The sequence below is a fragment of the Cherax quadricarinatus genome, chromosome 52 (assembly GCF_038502225.1).
Source record: "Cherax quadricarinatus isolate ZL_2023a chromosome 52, ASM3850222v1, whole genome shotgun sequence".
Lineage (NCBI taxonomy): Eukaryota > Metazoa > Arthropoda > Malacostraca > Decapoda > Parastacidae > Cherax > Cherax quadricarinatus.
Genome location: NC_091343.1, coordinates 2054860 through 2075840, shown reverse-complemented (window position 1 = coordinate 2075840; position 20981 = coordinate 2054860). Strand labels below are relative to the sequence as shown.

At 39.7% G+C, this 20981-nt stretch overlaps 1 protein-coding gene across 1 annotated transcript in view; it reads left to right on the top strand.

The window, feature by feature from the left end:
* Nucleotides 1-2105: 2105 nt before the first annotated feature.
* LOC138854205 (transmembrane protein 104-like) overlaps nucleotides 2106-20981 on the top strand; it is a gene marked incomplete at its 5' end in the record, with an annotated part of 41513 nt that continues 22637 nt past the window's right edge. The window contains 1 exon segment of the mRNA XM_070096010.1: nucleotides 2106-2345. Within this exon segment, the coding sequence (XP_069952111.1) occupies nucleotides 2106-2345 (240 nt within the window).

Below are 20981 nucleotides of genomic sequence, written 5' to 3'. Positions count from 1 at the left end.
TCACTCCCCACTCACTCTCTGGGCGAATTCTGACTCTCCTCTTCACAACTTACAGTTCTAAAACTGATGGAAGTGGAGGTGAAGACGAATTCTATGGTTTTGAACCATATGGTACCATTGTGCCATATGGTACAATGGTAACATATGGTACAATGGTACCATATGGTACAGTGGTACCATATGGTACAATGGTATCATATGGTACAATGGTATCATATGGTATAATGGTATCATATGGTACAATGTACCATATAGTACACTGTACCATATGGTACATTATACCATATGGTACAGGGACCCTAATGGAAATAAATGTCTGACTTTTTTGGGTTATCCTAGGTTCTCCAAACATATGCTGCTAAGTATGATATTCTATGTAACTTTATTTGTGTATAACTAAATAAACTTACTTATGATGCCACATGCACTTGAGTAAGTTTATTCAGGTGTACAGAAATACAATTACATAGATTATCATACATAGCAGCATACGTATAAAATCCTTGGATAACCCAAAAAAGTCAGGGTGACTTATTTCCTTAGTTATCCCTGTATCTGTACCATATGGTGTCCTGTACTGTATGGTACCCTGTACCATATGGTACCCTGCACCATATGTTATCCTGTACTGCATGGTACCCTATACCATATAGTACAATGTACCATATGGTACCCTGTAACATATGATACTGTGTACCATATGGTCAATAGGTGTTAGTGGCATGAGACACCAGCCAAGACTGAGTGAGTGGCGACGCAAGCTAGCTACTGACTCCCAGTTTCCGAGACAAAGTGCTTTGTCATCCACCTCAAGGAACACTTCAAGATCCTGTACACTTGTAAATATATAATAGAACATTACTAATATATAACATTTTTGCATATTTTTGTTGTAAACAACTATTGTAAACAAAATAATAATGAAAATATTAGTGTGTTTATTGTGTTGAATACAACAGTACCATATAGTACCATATGGTACAATGAACCATATGGTATCATTGTACTGTATGGTACAATGTACCATATGGTACCATTGCATCATATGGTACCATTACACCATATGGTACCATAAGGTACCATTGCACCATATGGTACCATTGTATCATATGGCACCATTGTACCAAATGGTGCCATTGTACCATATGGTACCATTGTATCATATGGTACCATTGTATCATATGGTACCATTGTATCATGTGCCATTGTGCCATATTGTACCATATGGAACCATTGTATCATATGGTGCCATTGTACCATATGGTACAATTGCACCCTATGGCACCATTGTACCACATGCTACTATATGGTACCATTGTATTCAACACAATAACCGCACTAATATTTTCATCATTTTGTTTACAATTAACTTGTAAACAAATTTTGTAAGCAATATAATGATAAACAAATTAGTGCAGTTATTGCGTGGAATACAATGAGTGTACACTTATACAATATACATTATATTGGTCTCACAGGCCACAAATGTTATTAGAAAAAGAAAAAAATTAGAAAAGAAAAGAAAAAAAGTATAAAAAAACGTAAAATAAAAAAATGGGATTTTGCTGAAGTCACTGATGTTGCCGCCACCCGGTCATTTTGGGTCAACTTACCGCCGCTGTATCTCTTTAAGTACTAATGAGAAAAAAAAATTTTTTTGTCTTATTACCTTCACAAAAATATACTCTTTAATTCTGTAATAAAAAATTTTTTTTTTTTTTTTTTTTTTTTTTTTTTTCAAAATTTCTTGGACACTGGAGCACCACTTCAGATTTTGGCCTTGGACCCTGAAGGGGTTAAGAGATATTATTTGTTCTGTATGGCTATCTATGACTGTTTGGATGGTCTTGCCATAGTTAGTCATTCCTGGTGTTGATAACTTTTGTTCAAGACTAAGGATTTTGTTCTCTTGGCTAAGAACTCATCTAACTCATCTCGTCTCAGCTGCTGGTGTATGTTATTTATAAGTGAACTGTGAATAAAATTAATACATTATAAACTATGTTTAAGTATAATACAACTATAGTTGCGTATTAATGATATAAATACATTGTACATAGTTTGACATAGTGTGCAATACTATATGGTTGATGTTAATGTTACAGTTGTTTCTGCTGATGTTTCCAGTCTTCACCTTGAGCACAAACTTCCCCATCATAGCTATCACACTACGCAATAATTTGAAGGGACTGTGTCTCCGCGAGAGTCGCCGCTACTCCTTCTTCACCACGCGCTGCCTTTTCCCTCTGCTAGCCATTATCCCTCCCACCCTAGTGGGTCTCATTACTACTGACGTAGAGATCTTAGTCGGCATTACTGGGGCCTATGCTGGATCATTTATTCAGGTAAGTGAAGGATTACTTGATGATTTTTAGATACACTTGTGTCTGCAAGCTTCCTTTAACCCATTAGCTGTCCACATGTAGATCTACATTCTTACCGCTAGCACTCCAAATGTAGATCTACGTTTTATTTTTCCTGGCTCCAAATTTGGCATGATTAGCTTGAGATGCCTGGACAACATAGAATGGGTCTTAACACTCGGTGTGCACAGTATTAAAAAAATCTGGGACCACTTAGTACCTTGTGGGAGCACCAGTTCAATTGAGCACTAGCTAGAGCAAACAGCTTGGCAAACACCTGGGATTCACTGATGTCATGTTGTATTAACACTCCCTTTTTAAGAGGAAAATGATGTTGACCCAGAGTTTAGTGGCTTTATTTTATTTTTTATTTATTTTATTTATTTTATGTCTTTGCAAACAGTACGTTGAGATTTTATATTGACAATAGTGGGTTGCAATGCAAAGAGAGCCTCTATTATGCCTAGGCATTATGGGCCAACTTAACATTATTGGCTTACAGACTACTTAACACTAAGGATTTTATCATAGTTGTACAGTAGGGCAGTAATTATTTCTTAGTTGAACAGTAATTATTAATTATAAGTGAATTAAATTTGTATAAGACAAAGGATATATTCATATAATTTAAAATGCTTTTTGTGAAAACAATGGTTCAATTATATTCCTGTCAACAGTGGATAAAAGGTTCAAAGTGATTGTTGAAGTTATGATGTGGGAGTACTTAAGTATGTGTGTACTGAGTATTTAGCATTTAGTCTAGGGTGATTAAGTGGCTTTTGAGAAGAGTCTTAAACTGATTTTCAGAATGGGTTACTTTAATATCTTTTGGTAATGAATTCCATATTTTGGGGCCCTTTATGTGCATAGAGTTTTTACACAGTGTGATATGGACACGAGGTATATCAAAAAGAGATCTGTGTCTTGTGTTGTGGTCATGTGTCCTGTTTAAGTTGTGAGGAGAAGTTTGAGTGGAAGGTTTATATTTGTGTGTATTGTTCTGTGTATGTAGTAGGCACATGAATAAGTGTGGATGTTCTTAATGGTGAGCAGATTCAGACTTTTGAAAATTGGTGGAGTATGCTGGCGGGAGTGGAAATTTGTTATCATTCTTATTGCTGCCTTTTGCTGGGTTATTAGGGGTTTTAGGTGATTGGATGTTGTTGATCCCCATGCACAAATTCCATATGTAAGATAAGGGTATATGAGTGAATGGTACAGTGCCAGGAGAGCTGATTGTGGAACGTGGTACCTTACCTTGGATAGTATGCCTACAGTCTTGGAGATTTTCTTGGTGATTTGTTGTATGTGTGTCTGGAACTTAAGGCTACTGTCAAGGTGGATACCTAGGAATTTTCTCTCTGTGAGTCTTGTGACTGATGATCCATTTAGTGTTATGTTAATCGGATCATTTGCAGCTTTTTTTCCAAACTGAATGAAATGGGTTTTATCAGTATTCAGGGTAAGTTTATTAGTCATCATCCAGGCAGATATTTTCTGCAATTCGGCATTGACTGTGTTTGCTAGTATGACTGTGTTTGGGTGGAAAAGTGTCATCTGCAAATAATATGGGTTTGAGTAGCTGTGATGCATTTGGTAGATCATTGATGTAGATGAGAAAGAGGAGTGGTCCAAGGACGCTTCCTTGTGGGACTCCTACTGTGATTGGTTGGGTGGAAGAGTTTGCATCATTTTTTTTTTTTATCACACTGGCCGATTCCCACCAAGGCAGGGTGGCCCGAAAAAGAAAAACTTTCACCATCATTCACTCCATCACTGTCTTGCCAGAAGGGTGCTTTACACTACAGTTTTTAAACTGCAACATTAACACCCCTCCTTCAGAGCGCAGGCACTGTACTAACCATCTCCAGGACTCAAGTCCGGCCTGCCGGTTTCCCTGAACCCCTTCATAAATGTTACTTTGCTCACACTCCAACAGCACGTCAAGTATTAAAAACCATTTGTCTCCATTCACTCCTATCAAACATGCTCACGCATGCCTGCTGGAAGTCCAAGCCCCTCGCACACAAAACCTCCTTTACCCCCTCCCTCCAACCTTTCCTAGGCCGACCCCTACCCCGCCTTCCTTCCACTACAGACTGATACACTCTTGAAGTCACTCTGTTTCACTCCATTCTCTCTACATGTCCGAACCACCTCAACAACCCTTCTTCAGCCCTCTGGACAACAGTTTTGGTAATCCCGCACCTCCTCCTAACTTCCAAACTACGAATTCTCTGCATTATATTCACACCACACATTGCCCTCAGACATGACATCTCCACTGCCTCCAGCCTTCTCCTCGCTGCAACATTCATCACCCATGCTTCACACCCATATAAGAGCGTTGGTAAAACTATACTCTCATACATTCCCCTCTTTGCCTCCAAGGACAAAGTTCTTTGTCTCCACAGACTCCTCAGTGCACTGCTCACCCTTTTCCCCTCATCAATTCTATGATTCACCTCATCTTTCATAGACCCATCCGCTGACACGTCCACTCCCAAATATCTGAATACATTCACCTCCTCCATACTCTCTCCCTCCAATCTGATATCCAATCTTTCATCACCTAATCTTTTTGTTATCCTCATAACCTTACTCTTTCCTGTATTCACTTTTAATTTTCTTCTTTTGCACACCCTACCAAATTCATCCACCAATCTCTGCAGCTTCTCTTCAGAATCTCCCAAGAGCACAGTGTCATCAGCAAAGAGCAACTGTGACAACTCCCACTTTGTGTGATTCTTTATCTTTTAACTCCACACCTCTTGCCAAGACCCTCGCATTTACTTCTCTTACAGCCCCATCTACAAATATATTAAACAACCACAGTGACATCACACATCCTTGTCTAAGGCCTACTTTTACTGGGAAATAATTTCCCTCTTTCCTACATACTCTAACTTGAGCCTCACTATCCTCGTAAAATTCTTCACTGCTTTCAGTAACCTACCTTCTACACCATACACCTGCAATATCTGCCACATTGCCCCCCTATCCACCCTGTCATACGCCTTTTCCAAATCCATAAATGCCACAAAGACCTCTTTAGCCTTATCTAAATACTGTTCACTTACGTGTTTCACTGTAAACACCTGGTCCACACACCCCCCTACCTTTCCTAAAGCCTCCTTGTTCATCTGCTATCCCATTCTCCGTCTTACTCTTAATTCTTTCAATAATAACTCTACCATACACTTTACCATGTATACTCAACAGACTTCTCCCCCTATAATTTTTGCACTCTCTTTTGTCCCCTTTGCCTTTATACAAAGGAACTATGCATGCTCTCTGCCAGTCCCTAGGTACCTTACCCTCTTCCATGCATTTATTAAATAATTGCACCAACCACTCCAAAACTATATCCCCACCTGCTTTTAACATTTCTATCTTTATCCCATCAATCCCGGCTGCCTTACCCACTTTCATTTTACCTACTGCCTCACGAACATTTGCATACACATATTGAGTTCTGTTACTAAGGTATGATTTTAGGTAGTTGAGGGAGTGGCCTCTGATTCCATAGTGTGTTAATTTGGAGTACAGCAGTTCATGGTCGACTGTATCGAAAGCTTTATGTAAATCAATGAGAATGCTCAGCGGGACTTCTTTCTTTTTTAGTGCGGTATATATTAGTTCTAGCATGTGTATGATAGCATCATTCGTGCTTTTATTATTCCTGAATCCAAACTGACAAGGGTTTAATATGTTGTGTGAGACGAGGTAGGAATAGATTCCTCTTTGCATTAATTTTTCAAAGATTTTAGAGAGCAGTGGTAAGTTAGATATTGGTCTATAGTTATTCAAGTCAGCTTGGTCACCTTCTTTGTGAATCGGAGTGACCCTCTCTATTTTGAGTATTATTGGGAAGGTAGCTGATTCAATGGATTTGTTAAAGAGCGTTGCAATAATTGTTGACAATACTTGAGAAGTTTTTTTGTACATAAAAGCGGGCAAGCTGTTTATGTGTCCTGCCTTGTTTTTAAGGGTGTTTATGATGAGTGTAACTTCTATGGGGTTGGTTGGAGCTAGGAATAGCGTATTTGGGTAGGTACCTATGAGGTAGTCTGATGGACGGGTGTTTACACTTGGTATTTTGTTCACTAAATTTTTACCTATGGTGGAGAAGAAAACATTGAGTCTGTTTGCTGTTTCAGTAGGTGTGAGTAAGTTGTTCATCTGATTTTGTTAGTCTGATTGTTTTGTTTTTGGATTACTTTTTATTTCCAAGAATTTCAGATAGAGTTTTCCAGGTTTTTTTTTCATATCGCCTTTGATGTTATGTAGTCTATTTTCATAATACAATTTTTTAGATATTTTTATCAGGCTGGTAAGTGCTGATGAGTAACGTTTAGACTGTTCTCCTGTTATTTGACCCATTCTATACTGTTTTTCATATTTGTGCTTTGTGTTAATGGATTTGAGGATACTTGGTGTTAGCCAGGGATTATTCAGTCTCTTTGCTGTGATCTGTTTAGTTTTTTGGGGGCAATGTTTGTTATAGAGGCTTTGGGTCTTTTTTAGAAAATTATTTATACATTCATTCATATCTGTATATGTTTCGAGCTCATTTTGCCAATTGATGTTATTCATAGCTGTTTATTATAAAGTTGTTAACTGCTGTCTCGTTATGTAGTCTGAAGGTTACTTTAGTAATGTCTTGCTGCAGTTTGCCCAGATTAGTTATGAGAAAGGTTGGGTAGTGGTCTGTAGTGTTGTCCGTGATTATGCCTGATTTTAAAGGGGATATTGTGTTTGTTCAGATGTGGTCTGTTAAGGAGATGCTTGTCTTGGTGATTCTTGTAGGTTTAGATATTGCTGGTAGCAACAGGCTGTTACTCATTGTGTTTGTGAATTCGGTTGCTTGTGGGTCCTGGTCGTGTAGTATGTTTATGTTGAAATCTCCTGTTAGTAGCAGGTGGTCTTTATTCATGTGTGCATCAGTAATCATGTTTCCTAGTTTTTCACTAAAGTGGTAAATGTTTGACTGTGGTACTTTGTAGATGTTTATAACTGAGGGGTTTTTGCAGGTCTTTTGATTTAAATTTGGCTATGATATATTCTCCATGTTCATCCCTTGTGCAAGATTTATCGGTGCATTCGAGTTGATTTGAGTAGTATATAGCTGTTCCTCCGCATTGCTGGTCTGTTCTACAGTTGTGTATGGCCATGTAGCCAGGAATTCAAATTCAAATTCAAATTCAAAGTTTATTCTCTATAAGGATTACAATGCTGAGTTTACAGAATTTGGTTATTGTGTGGTTTACATGTAGTAAAATACTAATTACAGAGGGGGCCACTAGAACACCTATCATGGCTAGGCATTTCGGGCAGACTTAGATTAATTCTTAACTTTATTAAAATATTACAAATTATGAGGTAAGTTGGCATTATGGCTGAGTGACTAAATACTAGTTTGTGAGTTTAGCAATAGTTTCAGTATTGGAGTATCACAGGCCAACTTATGACTAGTTAGGATTCATTATTTTAAGATTGAGATTGATATTTCTGTTTATGGTCAAATGGGTGAGTGAGTGTAAGTGTGGACCACCAGGTGGTATTCGTGTAATTAGTTGACGGGGTGTATCAGGGAGATAAGATGTTTTCTAATGGTAGTTTTGAAGGTGATGAATGTGTCTGCAGTTCTAGAGTTTTCAGGTAGGGTGTTCCAGATTTTAGGGCCTTTGACATACATTGAATTTTTGTAAAGGTTTAGTCGGACACGGGGAATGTCATAGAGATGTTTGTGTCTGGTGTTATGCCTGTGGGTTCTGTCACAACTGTCAAGAAAGCGTTTTAGGTCAAGGTTAATATTTTAATTTAAGGTCCTGTAGATGTAGATTGCACAGTAGTAAGTGTGGATGTACTGAACAGGGAGTAAGTTTAGATCTATGAAGAGTGGGGGGGGTGTTGCCAGGGATGGGATTTAGTGATTATTCTTACTGCAGCTTTTTGTTGGGTTATTATTGGCTTCAGGTGTGTTGCTGCAGTTGATCCCCAAGCACAAATAGCATAGGTGAGGTATGGATAAATAAGTGAGTGGTATAGTGTGAGAAGGGCATTTTGCAGCACGTAGTATCGTATCTTGGAGAGGATCTCAACCGTTTTGGTATAGACATCTGTAATATCAGGCTTAAGCCAGGTTTCTGTGAGTGTGATGATTGATATTTTGGAATGAAGGGAACTGAGTAATGCTGTGAGGTCATCATAATGTTTGCTCAAGGATCTGATATTGTAGTTAAAGATGGTTATGTTATTGTTTGCACTGAGTAATATCTTTGCTTGGTCTGCTGTATAGTAATTACAGTTACTGTTTGATTCATGTATTTCACTTAGTAGAAAGTTTACATCAGGATCTATGCCTGTAATCAAAGGATTAGAGTAATTTTACAAACTAGATTTTCTAAGTAAAATAATATAAGAGTTACAGTGGTCCCTCAATAATCATCCATAATCCGTTCCTGGAAGTGGGACTATTATCGAAATAGACGATTTTCGAATCAATTTTCCCCATAAAAAATAATGTAAATGCAATTAATCCGTTCCTGACACCCAGAAGTATTAAAACAAAAAATTTTTTTACATGAAATATAGATGTAGTACATAAACAATACAATGGCACATGATGAATGAAACATTAACGGAATAACACTTACCTTTATTGGCGATTCTTCTTTGTGTATGGAAGACTGGAGAAGGATACAGATTGGTTTATTTACTGTTTGGAAGGGGAATCCCCTTCCATCAACACCTCAGGTACCAATTGCTTTTCTGGGGTTACTTCTCTTCTCTGTTTCTTAATGCCTCTAGGACCACCTTGAGAGTCACTGGAGTCCTGTCTCGCAAAAAAACTGTCCAGAGAGCTCTGTTTCTGGCATCTCTTTAAAACTTCCCTAAAATGGGCCAAGACTCTGTCACTGTACAAGTTGCCAATATGGCTTGCAACATCCTTCTCAGGGTGATGTTTCTCCATAAATCTTTCCATCCTACCCCACATTTCAAAAATCTCCTTAATTTCTGAAGAAGGCACCTTCTTCCATCTCTCTTCCTCCTCCTCTGCAGCAAGATTCTGAGCTGCGATCTGTTGCTCTTCCTGCTGAAGCTCTTGCAGCTCCTCAGTGGTTAGCTCTTTGTTGTGATCCTCCACCAACTCTTCTATTAAAACAAAAAAATTTTTACATGAAATATGTATGTAGTACATAAACAATACAATAATGGGACATGATGAATGAAACATTAACAGCATAACACTTACCTTTATTGGAGATTCTTCTTAGTGTATGGAAGACTGGAGAACTCACATCCAACCCCATGGAACTCCCCAGTGCGACAATAGAGTTCACAACTGACATAGGCTCATCAGGGGCTGCCTCAAACCCTTCAAAATCCCTCTTGTGGACACAATCTGGCCACAGTTTTCTCCAAGCAGAGTTCAAAGTCCTGGTAGTCACTCCCTCCAAAGCCTTACCTATAAGGCTTACGCAATGGAGAATACTGAAGTGTTCTTTCCAAAAATCTCTTAGGGTCAAGTGAGTGTCTGAGGTCACATTAAAGCACCTTTCAAACATTGCTTTGGTGTAGAGATTTTTAAAGTTTGAAATGACTTGTTGGCCCATGGGCTGGAGGAGAGGAGTGGTATTCGGGGACAAGAACTTTACTGTGATAAACCCAAACTCCTTCAGAATTAGGTCATCCAAGTTTGGAGGATGAGCAGGTGCATTGTCCATTACTAGGAGGCACTTGAGATCCAATTTCTTTTCCAGGAGGTAATTCTTCACACTAGGGCCAAACACTTCATTGAACCACTTGACGAAAATGTCCCTTGTGACCCATGCCTTACTATTAGATCTCCAAAACACACACAATTTACTCTTCATAACATTGTTTTTCTTGAACACTCTGGGATTTTCAGAATGGTACACTAGTAACGGCTTCACTTTGAAATCCCCACTAGCATTAGCACAGAACATTAGCATCAGCCTGTCTTTCATAGGCTTTTGTCCTGGCAGTGCCTTTTCTTCGTGAGTAATGTAGGTCCTCTTTGGCATTTTCTTCCAAAAGAGGCCTTTTTCGTCTCAATTGAACACTTGTTCAGGTTTCAGTCCTTCAGTCTCTATGTACTCCTGGAATTCCTGCACATATTTTTCAGCCGCTTTGTTGTCAGAACTGGCAGCCTCACCATGCCTTACCACACTGTGTATGCCAGTATGCTTCTTAAATCTCTCAAACCAGCCTTTGCTGGCCTTAAATTCACTCACATCACCACTATTTGCAGGCAATTTCTTTACCAGAATATTGTGCAACTGCCTAGCCTTTTCACAAATAAGTGACGTCATAAGACTATCTCCTGCTAATTGTTTCTCGTTTATCCACACCAATAATAACTTCTCAACATCTTCGAGTACTGGTGATCTCGTTTTTGTCAGCATATTTACCCCCTTTGCAACAACAGCGTCCTTGATTTCCTTTTTCTTGGCTATGATGGAAGATATGGTTGTACGAGATTTGTTATACATCCTGGCCAGTTCACCCACACATACGCCACTATCATATTGTTCAATGATGTTTTTCTTAAAGTCAATCGTATTTCTCACCTTCTTTACCAAAGGCTTGGCACTAGGAGCTTTCTTTGTAGCCATGGTAGCTTATTTAGCTCTTGCAAGCACTAAAATCAATGGAATATGTATTGTGAAATACGTATTTCGTTGGAGCAAGTGAGGGGACCGTCACTCACTGGTAAACAATGGCACACTGGCTGGGAAGGGAAGGCCCAGGCGGCTCAGAGCGTGAGTACGCGTCCCGGATGAAAGACTATTAGCGAGTTAACGGACCATTTGCGAGCCAATGTTTAGACGAAATAACAGGACTATTTCCGAAATGGACGTCTTTCAGGCCGGACGATTATTGAGGGACCACTGTATATTGAATCTACAACTAGACTTATGAATAAGATTCTGTAATTATTCTAAAACTTGTAAAAATTTAAAAGAAAAAGGGATTATTACAGTACAGATAATTCAGTTATACAATGAAGCATCTATTAGCACCTTAATTATTTTAACAAATGTGAGTTTATGAACTATGGTAGATATTTACAGCTAGAATAAAGGAGCTAGCAAATATAATAATAAATGAATGTATTAAAAACAAAATCAGTAGCACCTGAGGTAGTCAATAACACCTAGACTTATGAATAAGACTCTGTAATTATTCTAAAACTTGTAAAAATTTAAAAGAAAAAGGGACTATTACAGAACAGATAATTCAGTTATACGTTTAAGCATCTAATAGCACCTTAATTATTTCAACAAATGTGAGTTTATGAACTACGGTAGATATTTACAGCTAAAATAAAGGAGCTAGTGAATATAATAATAAAAGAATGTATTAAATGTATTCAAATGAGCTGATGTAGGTAACAGCGCTTAGCTTGCCAATAAAGTCAGGAATCCTTAACCTGTAAATAGCTTGTCAATAATGCTAGGGATCCTTAACCTAACCTTGTCAAACCCTGTATAAAAAAAAAATGTTAAATCTCCTGAAAGTTGCTCTTTAATTGTTGTTAGAACTAGGAGTATAGCAATTACTGAATAAAGGGCAGTACAATGTATTGGTATATAGAGAATTATTTCAGGAGAAATGTAAAAAGGGACTAAATTAAGTAGTGGTAAAAAACAACCTTTAGATAGATTTACACTATGATATGAAATTAATCTGAGAGTAGGATTTGCCTTATAACATTAAGTTTCAGCAATTGATATCGCTAAAGAAATATTATTTGAGGTAGTTGATACTAGTTAGTGGAAGATGGGACGAGGAATTGCACTGTAGTGTAGTAGGAGCATACACTAGTTTGTTATTTGTAGTTTAGGAGCAAAGGGAAATTTAGGTATGATTATAAAAGAATTATAACAGTGCTTAAGTAGGAATAAATGGTAATACAGATATTATTAACCCTTTGAGGGTTTCGGACGTACTAGTATGGCTTATGACCCATGGTTTTTGACGTACTAGTACGCCTAAATTCTAGCGCCCTCAAATCTAGTGGGAGAAAGCTGGTAGGCCTTCATATGAAAGAATGGGTCTATATGGTCAGTGTGCACAGTCTAAAAAAAATCCTGCAGCACAAAGTGCATAATGAGAAAAAAAAAACTTTGACCATTTTTTTGGAATAAAACAGCGACTTTGCACTGTATTTTCGTATGGTATTTATTGTTGTATTCTAGTTTCCTTGGTCTCATTTCATAAAATGGAAGACATATTACAGAAATTGAGATGATTTTGACTGGTTTTACAATGAAAGGTCCCTTGAAATTGAGCTCAAAGTAGCAGAAATGTTAGATTTTTACCAAATTTCAAAAGTAAACAAATCATGCCAAGCGTGCAATACGCGTCAACTGGTGAGTCTAATATTCTTTCACAAGTGCACCAATAATATTTATACCATTTTTTACACTAATGCAGTAGTCTGCATAACAGTAAATCTTTGAGAATAAAAATTCAAAGTGGAAAGCAAAAAAATATAAGAGGGGCCTTGAGACGTGACTAATGACCAGAGGAAATGCCATTTTAGTGCCAGGAATGTCTTTCTTGTTTATTCTGGACCCTATTCGGAAATTGGCATCTTTTGAAATTTGTGTGAAATTGGCAAAATTGCTAAATTCTGACCACTGTACTGGATAGTTGAATTTCATAAATGGGTGGTTTCTTGCACCCATTCGATAGAAAAAATGGAGTTCTAGCGAAATATTCATGTTTTTTGTCGACTAGTACAGTGGAATTGGCCGAAAATGGGGCTCAAAGTGGGCAAAATCGCCGATGCGTAAACATCGCGGAGACCGCTAACTTTGCGAGAGCATAATTTCGTAAGTTTTCCATCAAATTTCAAACTTTTGGTGTCCTTATGATCGGGAAAAGATTCTCTATCTTTTCATAAGAGAAAATATTTTTTTTTTTTTTTAATTTGGCCGACCCTGAGAACGAGTTTCGGAGAGGGCCTGTCGACCCTCAAAGGGTTAAAGAGTATCTTATTAACAAGTAATAAATTGTGAAAGGGAAATCTGGGAAGATAACACAGATTGGGTCACACAAGGAACTGTGTGGGACACATGGGATAATGAGGTAGTAAATACTATCTAGGAGGTGATAGTACAGGGATTAGTTCAATAATGGCATAATAACATACGCTAACAAATAAATAACAAAAAGGCACAATACCGTGACTGGAACGATACACAAATAACCCGCACATTAAAGAGAGGAGCTTACGACGACGTTTCAGTCCGACTTGGACCATATACAAAATCACACTAACCAGAATTGGAGCAGGATGGGTATATGTAGGCAGGAAGAGGTAGTGGTGGTAGTAGTTGAAGCAGTAGTGGAAGTAGTAGTAGTAGTTGTAGTGGTAGTAGTGGGGAATTAAGGAGGAGGAGCCAGTCAAATACTAAGAAAGGGGAGCACTGCAAGGCAGCTAGGTGCCCACAGAGGGAGAGCAAGTGCATAGAGGTGGGGGGAAGGGGAAGAGATGAAATAAATAATGAAGGAACAGAATCATGAGACAGAAGAAAGAAAGACAACTCAGAGGAGAAAAAAGAAGGAAAGGGGAAGAGGGAGAAGAAGAAAAAGAAAAAAGAAAAAATGAGGAATCAGGTTAAGTCACGGGTGTTCTGAAGTTTGGAGCATTTTACAATGTAGTGGGAGTGAACGGCATCTACAGAGACGAAGCCAGGACTAAGATTCATACAAGGAAAGTTGTGTATTAGAGAGGATTCAACTAGATGGCGACTGTTAGAGTTGGAAGTAGGGAAGACAGTTTTAGCGGAAGACCAGTCAATAGAATGGCTGTGATCTCTGACGTGACAGAACAGAGCATTGTTATTGTCGGCAAGCCTAACACTATTTTTGTGCTCCCTAAGTCTGCCAGAAAGAGATCGACCAGTTTCTCCAAAGTATTGAAGAGGACAGGAGGAGCAAGAAATAGAGTAGACACCAGGAACATATGTAGAGGGAGGAGAGGTATGAACGAGATTAGTGCGAAGAGTGTTAGTCTGGCGGAAAGTAAGCTTGATGTCTAAGGGACGGAGAGAATTGTTGAGATTAGAAAGACCGGAAATGTAGGGAAGGCAGAGGACAGAAGAGTTCCCAGGAGTGGAGAGTTTGGAGGAGAAGTTACGTTTAGCACGTGAGAGGGCAGAGTCTATGAAATGTGAAGGGTAGCCAAGACGGGAAAACGAATTATGAAGAGTGGAAACTTCTGCTGGAAGGAACTGAGGATCACAGATGCGGAGGGCATGGAGAAAGAGGGAGATAAGAACACTTTTCTTGACAGGGGAAGCTTGATAGGAAAAGTAGTGAATGTACATGCCACTGTGCATAGGTTTTCGGTAAATGGAAAAGGAAAAACCTGTATCTGAGCGGTGGACATGAACATCAAGGAAAGGAAGCAAGGAATTAGATTCCCATTCAGCTTTAAACTTAATGGAAGGGGCAAGATTATTAAGAGCTTCAAGAAAAGGTTGGAAGAGACTGGAGTTATTAGGCCACAGAGCAAAGATGTCATCCACATAGCAGAGCCAGAGTGAAGGTTGTACATCGATGGTAGGAAGAAGAACAGTCTCGAAGTATTCCATGTAAAGATTAGCAAGGACAGGAGAGAGAGAAGAACCCATAGCAACACCGAAGGTTTGAGAATAATATTTCCCTTGGAAGGAAAAGGAGTTAGAGTCCACACAGAGGCGGATAAGATCAAGAAAGACATCAATAGGTATAGGGAGATGTAGAAATCCTTCATGGGCCTTCTCTCTAAGGCAATCAAGGACATCATCAAGAGGGACATTGGTGAAGAGGGACTCAACATCAAGACTAAGCATCTTACAGGTTGGTAGAGAGCGAACCCGTTCAATGAATGTCATGAAACCATTGAACAAGGTCAAAGTCAGGAGGACAGAAGTTGGAGAGAGTCATTAGTTTCTTGTTGAAAGTTCTCTTGATGCGATCAAGAGGGTTGGAAACGAGAGGAGTGTAGGTACGTGAGTCAGAGAGCAAGACATCAGCTTTACGGAGGTAATCCTCGCGATCAAGGATAACTACCGAATTACCTTTGCCAGAAGATAGTATGACAATGTTAGTGTTAGATTTAAGAGAAGAAAGAGCAAGTTGGTAACGGCATGGAAGGTGGTGATTCTTAGAAAACAGACTATCAAGAGCAGGAAGGAGAGCGCCACGAAAAGTGGACAAGTCAGGAAGATTACGGGAGCGAGATTGACAAAAGGAATCAAAAGAGCTAACCAGGGCAATACCAGCGCGAGAGGTGGGCGAAGTGGCAAAGGAAAGGCCGAAACCAAGAAGTTCAAGCTCGTACTGAGAGAGTGAAGCAGAAGACAAGTTAGTAACGCAGTCAGTGAGGGAGAATTTAGACCATGGGCTAGCTGAGATGAGACGTTGAAGTTTATTCTGTAGTTTAGAAGAATGAATTTGTGTATTCAGGCGAGCAGTGTCAAAAGCAGTGGTAGAGAGAAGGTTACAGAGATCTTGTGATAGAGCCGGAAAGAGAGCACGTTAACGCTGACGGAAAGTAAAGAAGGCATCTTCAACCTGTGACTTAGTAGAAAGAATGAGCTGTTGAAGTAGGAGACAGGCATGATCAGGAAAGGGAGTGCCCAGTGGGTTGGGTTTCAGGAAATAGGAGAAGGAAGGGGGCAGAACTTGTTCAGCAAGACAGTCACGTAGGAAGTGAAGCTGATTCTTACGACGCCTGGTAGCAATAAGAGCAGCCTCATAAGATCGAAAGAGGGGTTTAAAAGAGGGAAGAACATTAAAAAAGTTGGAGAGAATATGACGCTTAACCCTTTCAGGGTCCGTCCCATAGATCTACGGTTTTACGTTCAGGGTCCAAACCGTAGATCTACGTCATGAGCTCAGCTCACTCTGATAAACTGTGAGTGGTAAATTTGGGCCTAGATATGAGAGAATACAGCTGTGTGGTATGTGTGCACCACATAAACAAATCCTGCAGCACACTGTGTATAATGAGAGAAAAAAAAACTGAGACCGTGATTTTCGATTAAAACAGCGATTTTGCAGTGTTTTTTCATATGTTTTTTATAGTTGTATTTGTGATTTCTTGGTCTCATTTGATAGAATGGAAGAAATATTACAGAAATAGAGATAATTTTGATTGGTTTTATCAATGGAAGTGGCTTGAAACTGAGCTCAAAGTGGCGGAAATGTTAAATTTTTGCCGATGTTCAAGAGTAAACAAACGACCTCACACGTCTAATACACACCAGCTGGTGGGTCTAATATACATTCACAAATGTGGTGATGATATTTATACAATTATTACAATATTGCATAACAGTAAATCTTCTATTTTTTGGTGTGAATAAAAATTCATTATGTGAATAAAAAATCAAAATGGAATTTATTTGTAAAGCCTCAAAATATAACTAATGAACAGAGGAAATGTTAGTTTAGTGCCAGGAATACCTACATTGTTTATTCTGGACCCTATTTTGAAATTGCAATATTTTGAACTTTGTGTTAAATTGGCCAAATCACCAATTTCCGGTCACTTTATTTTGTAGTTGAAACAGTTGACTTGGTGATTTCTTGTGTTCAATCGATAGAATAGAAGTAATACTAGTGAAATAGCTAAGAATTTGGTTGACTGGAATAATGTAATTGGCCTAAAATGGGGGTCAAAGTCGGCAAAATCGCCGATTCGTAAATATCGCTGACACATCAAAATTCACGAGAGCATAATTTCAATTTTCCATCAAATTTCGTACTTTTTGTTTTATTACATTCACAAAAAGATTCTCTACCATTTCATAAGAAAAAATAAAAAAAAATTTTCTTGAAAATTCTTGGACACTGGGGCACCACTTCAGATTTTGGCCTTGGACCCTGAAAGGGTTAACTGCGTGGTCCATAAATAACGAAAAGGCACAATACCGTGACTGGAACAATACACAAATAACCCGCACATAGAAGAGAGGAGCTCACTACGACGTTTCGGTCTGACTTGGATCATTTACAAAGTCACACTAATCAGAATTGGAGCAGGACGGGTATATATAGGTAGGAAGAGATAGTGGTGGTGGTGGTAGTAGAAGCAGTAGTGGAAGTAGTAGTAGTAGTAGTAGTGGTAGTAGTGGGGATCTCTTTCTGACAGACTTAGGGAGCACAAAAATAGTGTTATGCTTACCGACACTAACAATGCTCTGTTCTGTCACGTCAGAGGTCATTGCCATCCTATTGACTGGTCTTCCACTAAAACTGTCTTCCCTACTTCCAACTCTAATACACAACTTTCCTTGTATGAATCTTAGTCCTGGCTTCGTCTCTATAGATGCCGTTCTCTCCCACTACATTGTAAAATGCTCCAAACTTCAGAACACCCGTGACTTAACCTGATTCCTCATTTTTTCTTTTTTATTTTTCTTCTTCTCCCTCTTCCCCTTTCCTCTTTCCTTCTTTTTTCTCCTCTGGGTTGTCTTTCTTCTGTCTCGTGCTTCTGTTTCTTCATTATTTATTTCATCTCTTTCCCTTCCACCCACCTCTATACACTTGCTCTCCCTCTGTGGGCACCTAGCTGCCTTGCAGTGCTCCCCTTTCTTTGTATTTGACTGGCTCCTCCTCCTTAATTCCCCACTGCTGCTGCTGCTGCAGCTGCTGCCACTGCTGCCGCTGCTGCCACTGCTGCCGCTGCTGCCGCTGCTGCCGCTGCTTCTACTACTACCACCACTACCTCTTCCTGCCTATATATACCCGTCCTGCTCCAATTCTGGTTAGTGTGACTTTGTAAATGGTCCAAGTCGAACTGAAACGTCGTCGTAACTCCTCTCTTCTATGTGCGGGTTATTTATGTAACATACACTAACATAGTACAATGATTTGGTCACTAATATCAGTCAGACTCTGTAATGTTTGCATCATGAAGGAAGTTTGCTAGTTCATTTTCATTTGTAATGTAGTACACACGCCCTACATTTGTTTTTCTTACTAGAATTTGTTCATCACGTACAAAGCACTGGTGAATTTTATCATTATTCTCACGTTTCAGTTTTCTCACTCTGTACAGGAGGTTCTGTCGTTTTCTTGTGAGATACTCATTTATGTATATATCTTTTTTTTGCTTTAATAGATGAACTTATTAGATCTTTTTTTCTGTCTTGTGTGTGTAATCTGAGGCCACAAGTGATCGAGGAAATATCAAAAACCTTGATAATAACCATGTGCAACATTTGTGCAACAGCCTTTCAATTTTGGCACCACTGGTAGTGTCATCCTGCCAGAATGTCCTGTAACCTATGCCCTAAGTAAAAAGAAAGAATTCTGGAACGTTTAATACGTGTTCGGCAGGCTGGCTGGCTGATTGGCTGTCTATCTCCACCTGTCTGTCTGTATCTATCTCTGTCTCTGTTTATCTCTTTCTCTGTCTATCTCTGTCTCACAGGTACACATAAATACAATTATACATAGTGTAAATTACCTAGGATAACCCAAAATATCCAGGCAAAGTGCTGTACTGTGCTTGTAGATATAAGGCATAATAAGCATGACTGGCAAGTAATATGCACTTCACTTGATCAGGAATCAGACGTGACAAGTCTAACAACTCTGCATCCTGTTGGTTCATGAGCTGCTCTTTGAGACAAGAGAGACAAGCAGACAGAAAGACAGACACACACACAGGCAGACAGAAAGACACACACACACACAGGCAGACAGAAAGACACACACACACACACACACACACACAGGCAGACAAAAAGACAGACACACACACAGGCAGACAGACAGACACACACACACACACACACACACACACACACGCACATACACACAAATGCATACACACACACACACAAACGCACACACACACACACACACACACACACACACACACACACACACACACACACACACACACACACACACACACACACACACACACACACAATCCAAACCAACCATCACACACCGATCCCTCTGTTTCCACCCCCCGCACCACAGTTACAGTATTAGAACAGAAGTTGAAGGTTTGGTACACAAATGCAGATGGATTAACGAATAAACATGAGGAATGGCAAGAAAGAATCAATGAGAAGTCCCCAGACATCATAGCAGTTACAGAAACAAAACTCATGGAGACAATAACAGATGCAATCTTCCCACCAGGATACCAGATCATGAGGAAAGATAGAAGGGGCAGGGGGGGAGGTGGGGTTGCTCTGCTCGTAAAAAACAGATGGAAATTCGAGAAAATGGAAGGAATAGATGAGACGGGAGAAAGAGACTACATAGCAGGTACACTTCAGTCTGGGGAACACAAAGTGGTCATTGCAGTGATGTATAATCCACCACAGAACTGCAGGAGGCCAAGAGAGGAATATGAAGAGAGCAACAGAACAATGGTGGACACACTTGCTGAGGTGGCAAGAAGAGCTCACTCCAGCAGAGCAAAGTTGCTGGTTATGGGGGATTTCAACCACAGGGAGATTGACTGGGAAAACCTGGAGCCACATGGGGGTCCCGAAACATGGAGAGCCAGGATGTTGGACGTGGTGCTGGAAAACCTCATGCACCAACATGTTAAGGACACTACCAGAGTGAGACGGGAGGATGAACCAGCAAGATTGGACCTTGTGTTCACCCTGGGCAGCTCAGATATTGAGGACATCAAGTATGAGAGTCCCCTAGGAGCTAGCGACCACGTGGTTCTGTGCTTTGAATACATAGTAGAACTGCAAGTGGAGAGAATAACAGGAGTTGAATGGGAAAAGCCTTTCTATAAAAGAGGGGACTACATAGGGTTGAAGAACTTCCTGTGGGAGGTCCAGTGGGACAGTGAACTGGCAGGAAAGCCAGTAAATGAAATGATGGAATATGTAACAACAAAATGCAAGGAGGCAGTGGAAAGGTTTATTCCCAAGGGCAACAGTAACAACGGGAAGACCAGAACGAGCCCCTGGTTTACCCGACGGTGTAAGGAGGCAAAAACAAAATGCAATAGAGAATGGAAAAAGTACAGAAGGCAGAGAACACACGAAAATAGGGAGATCAGTCGCAGAGCCAGGAATGAGTACGCACAGGTAAGGAGGGAGGCCCAGCAACAGTATGAAAATGACATAGCATCGAGAATCAAGACTGACCCGAAACTGTTGTATAGCCACATCAGGAGGAAGACAACAGTCAAAGACCAGGTGATCAGATTAAGGACAGAAGGTGGAGAACTCACAAGAAATGATCAGGAGGTATGTGAGGAGCTGAACAGGAGATTTAAGGAAGTTCTTACAGTAGAGACAGGAAGGGCTGTGGGAAGACAGCACAGAAGGGAACATCAAGAGGGAATATACCAACAAGTGTTGGATGACATACGAACAACTGAGGAGGAGGTGAAGAAGCTCTTAAGTGACCTTGACACCTCAAAGGCGATGGGACCGGACAACATCTCCCCATGGGTCCTTAGAGAAGGAGCAGAGATGCTGTGCGTGCCTCTAACCACAATCTTCAACACATCCCTTGAAACTGGGCAACTACCTGAGAAATGGAAGACAGCTAATGTAGTCCCCATATTTAAGAAAGGAAACAGAAACGAGGCACTAA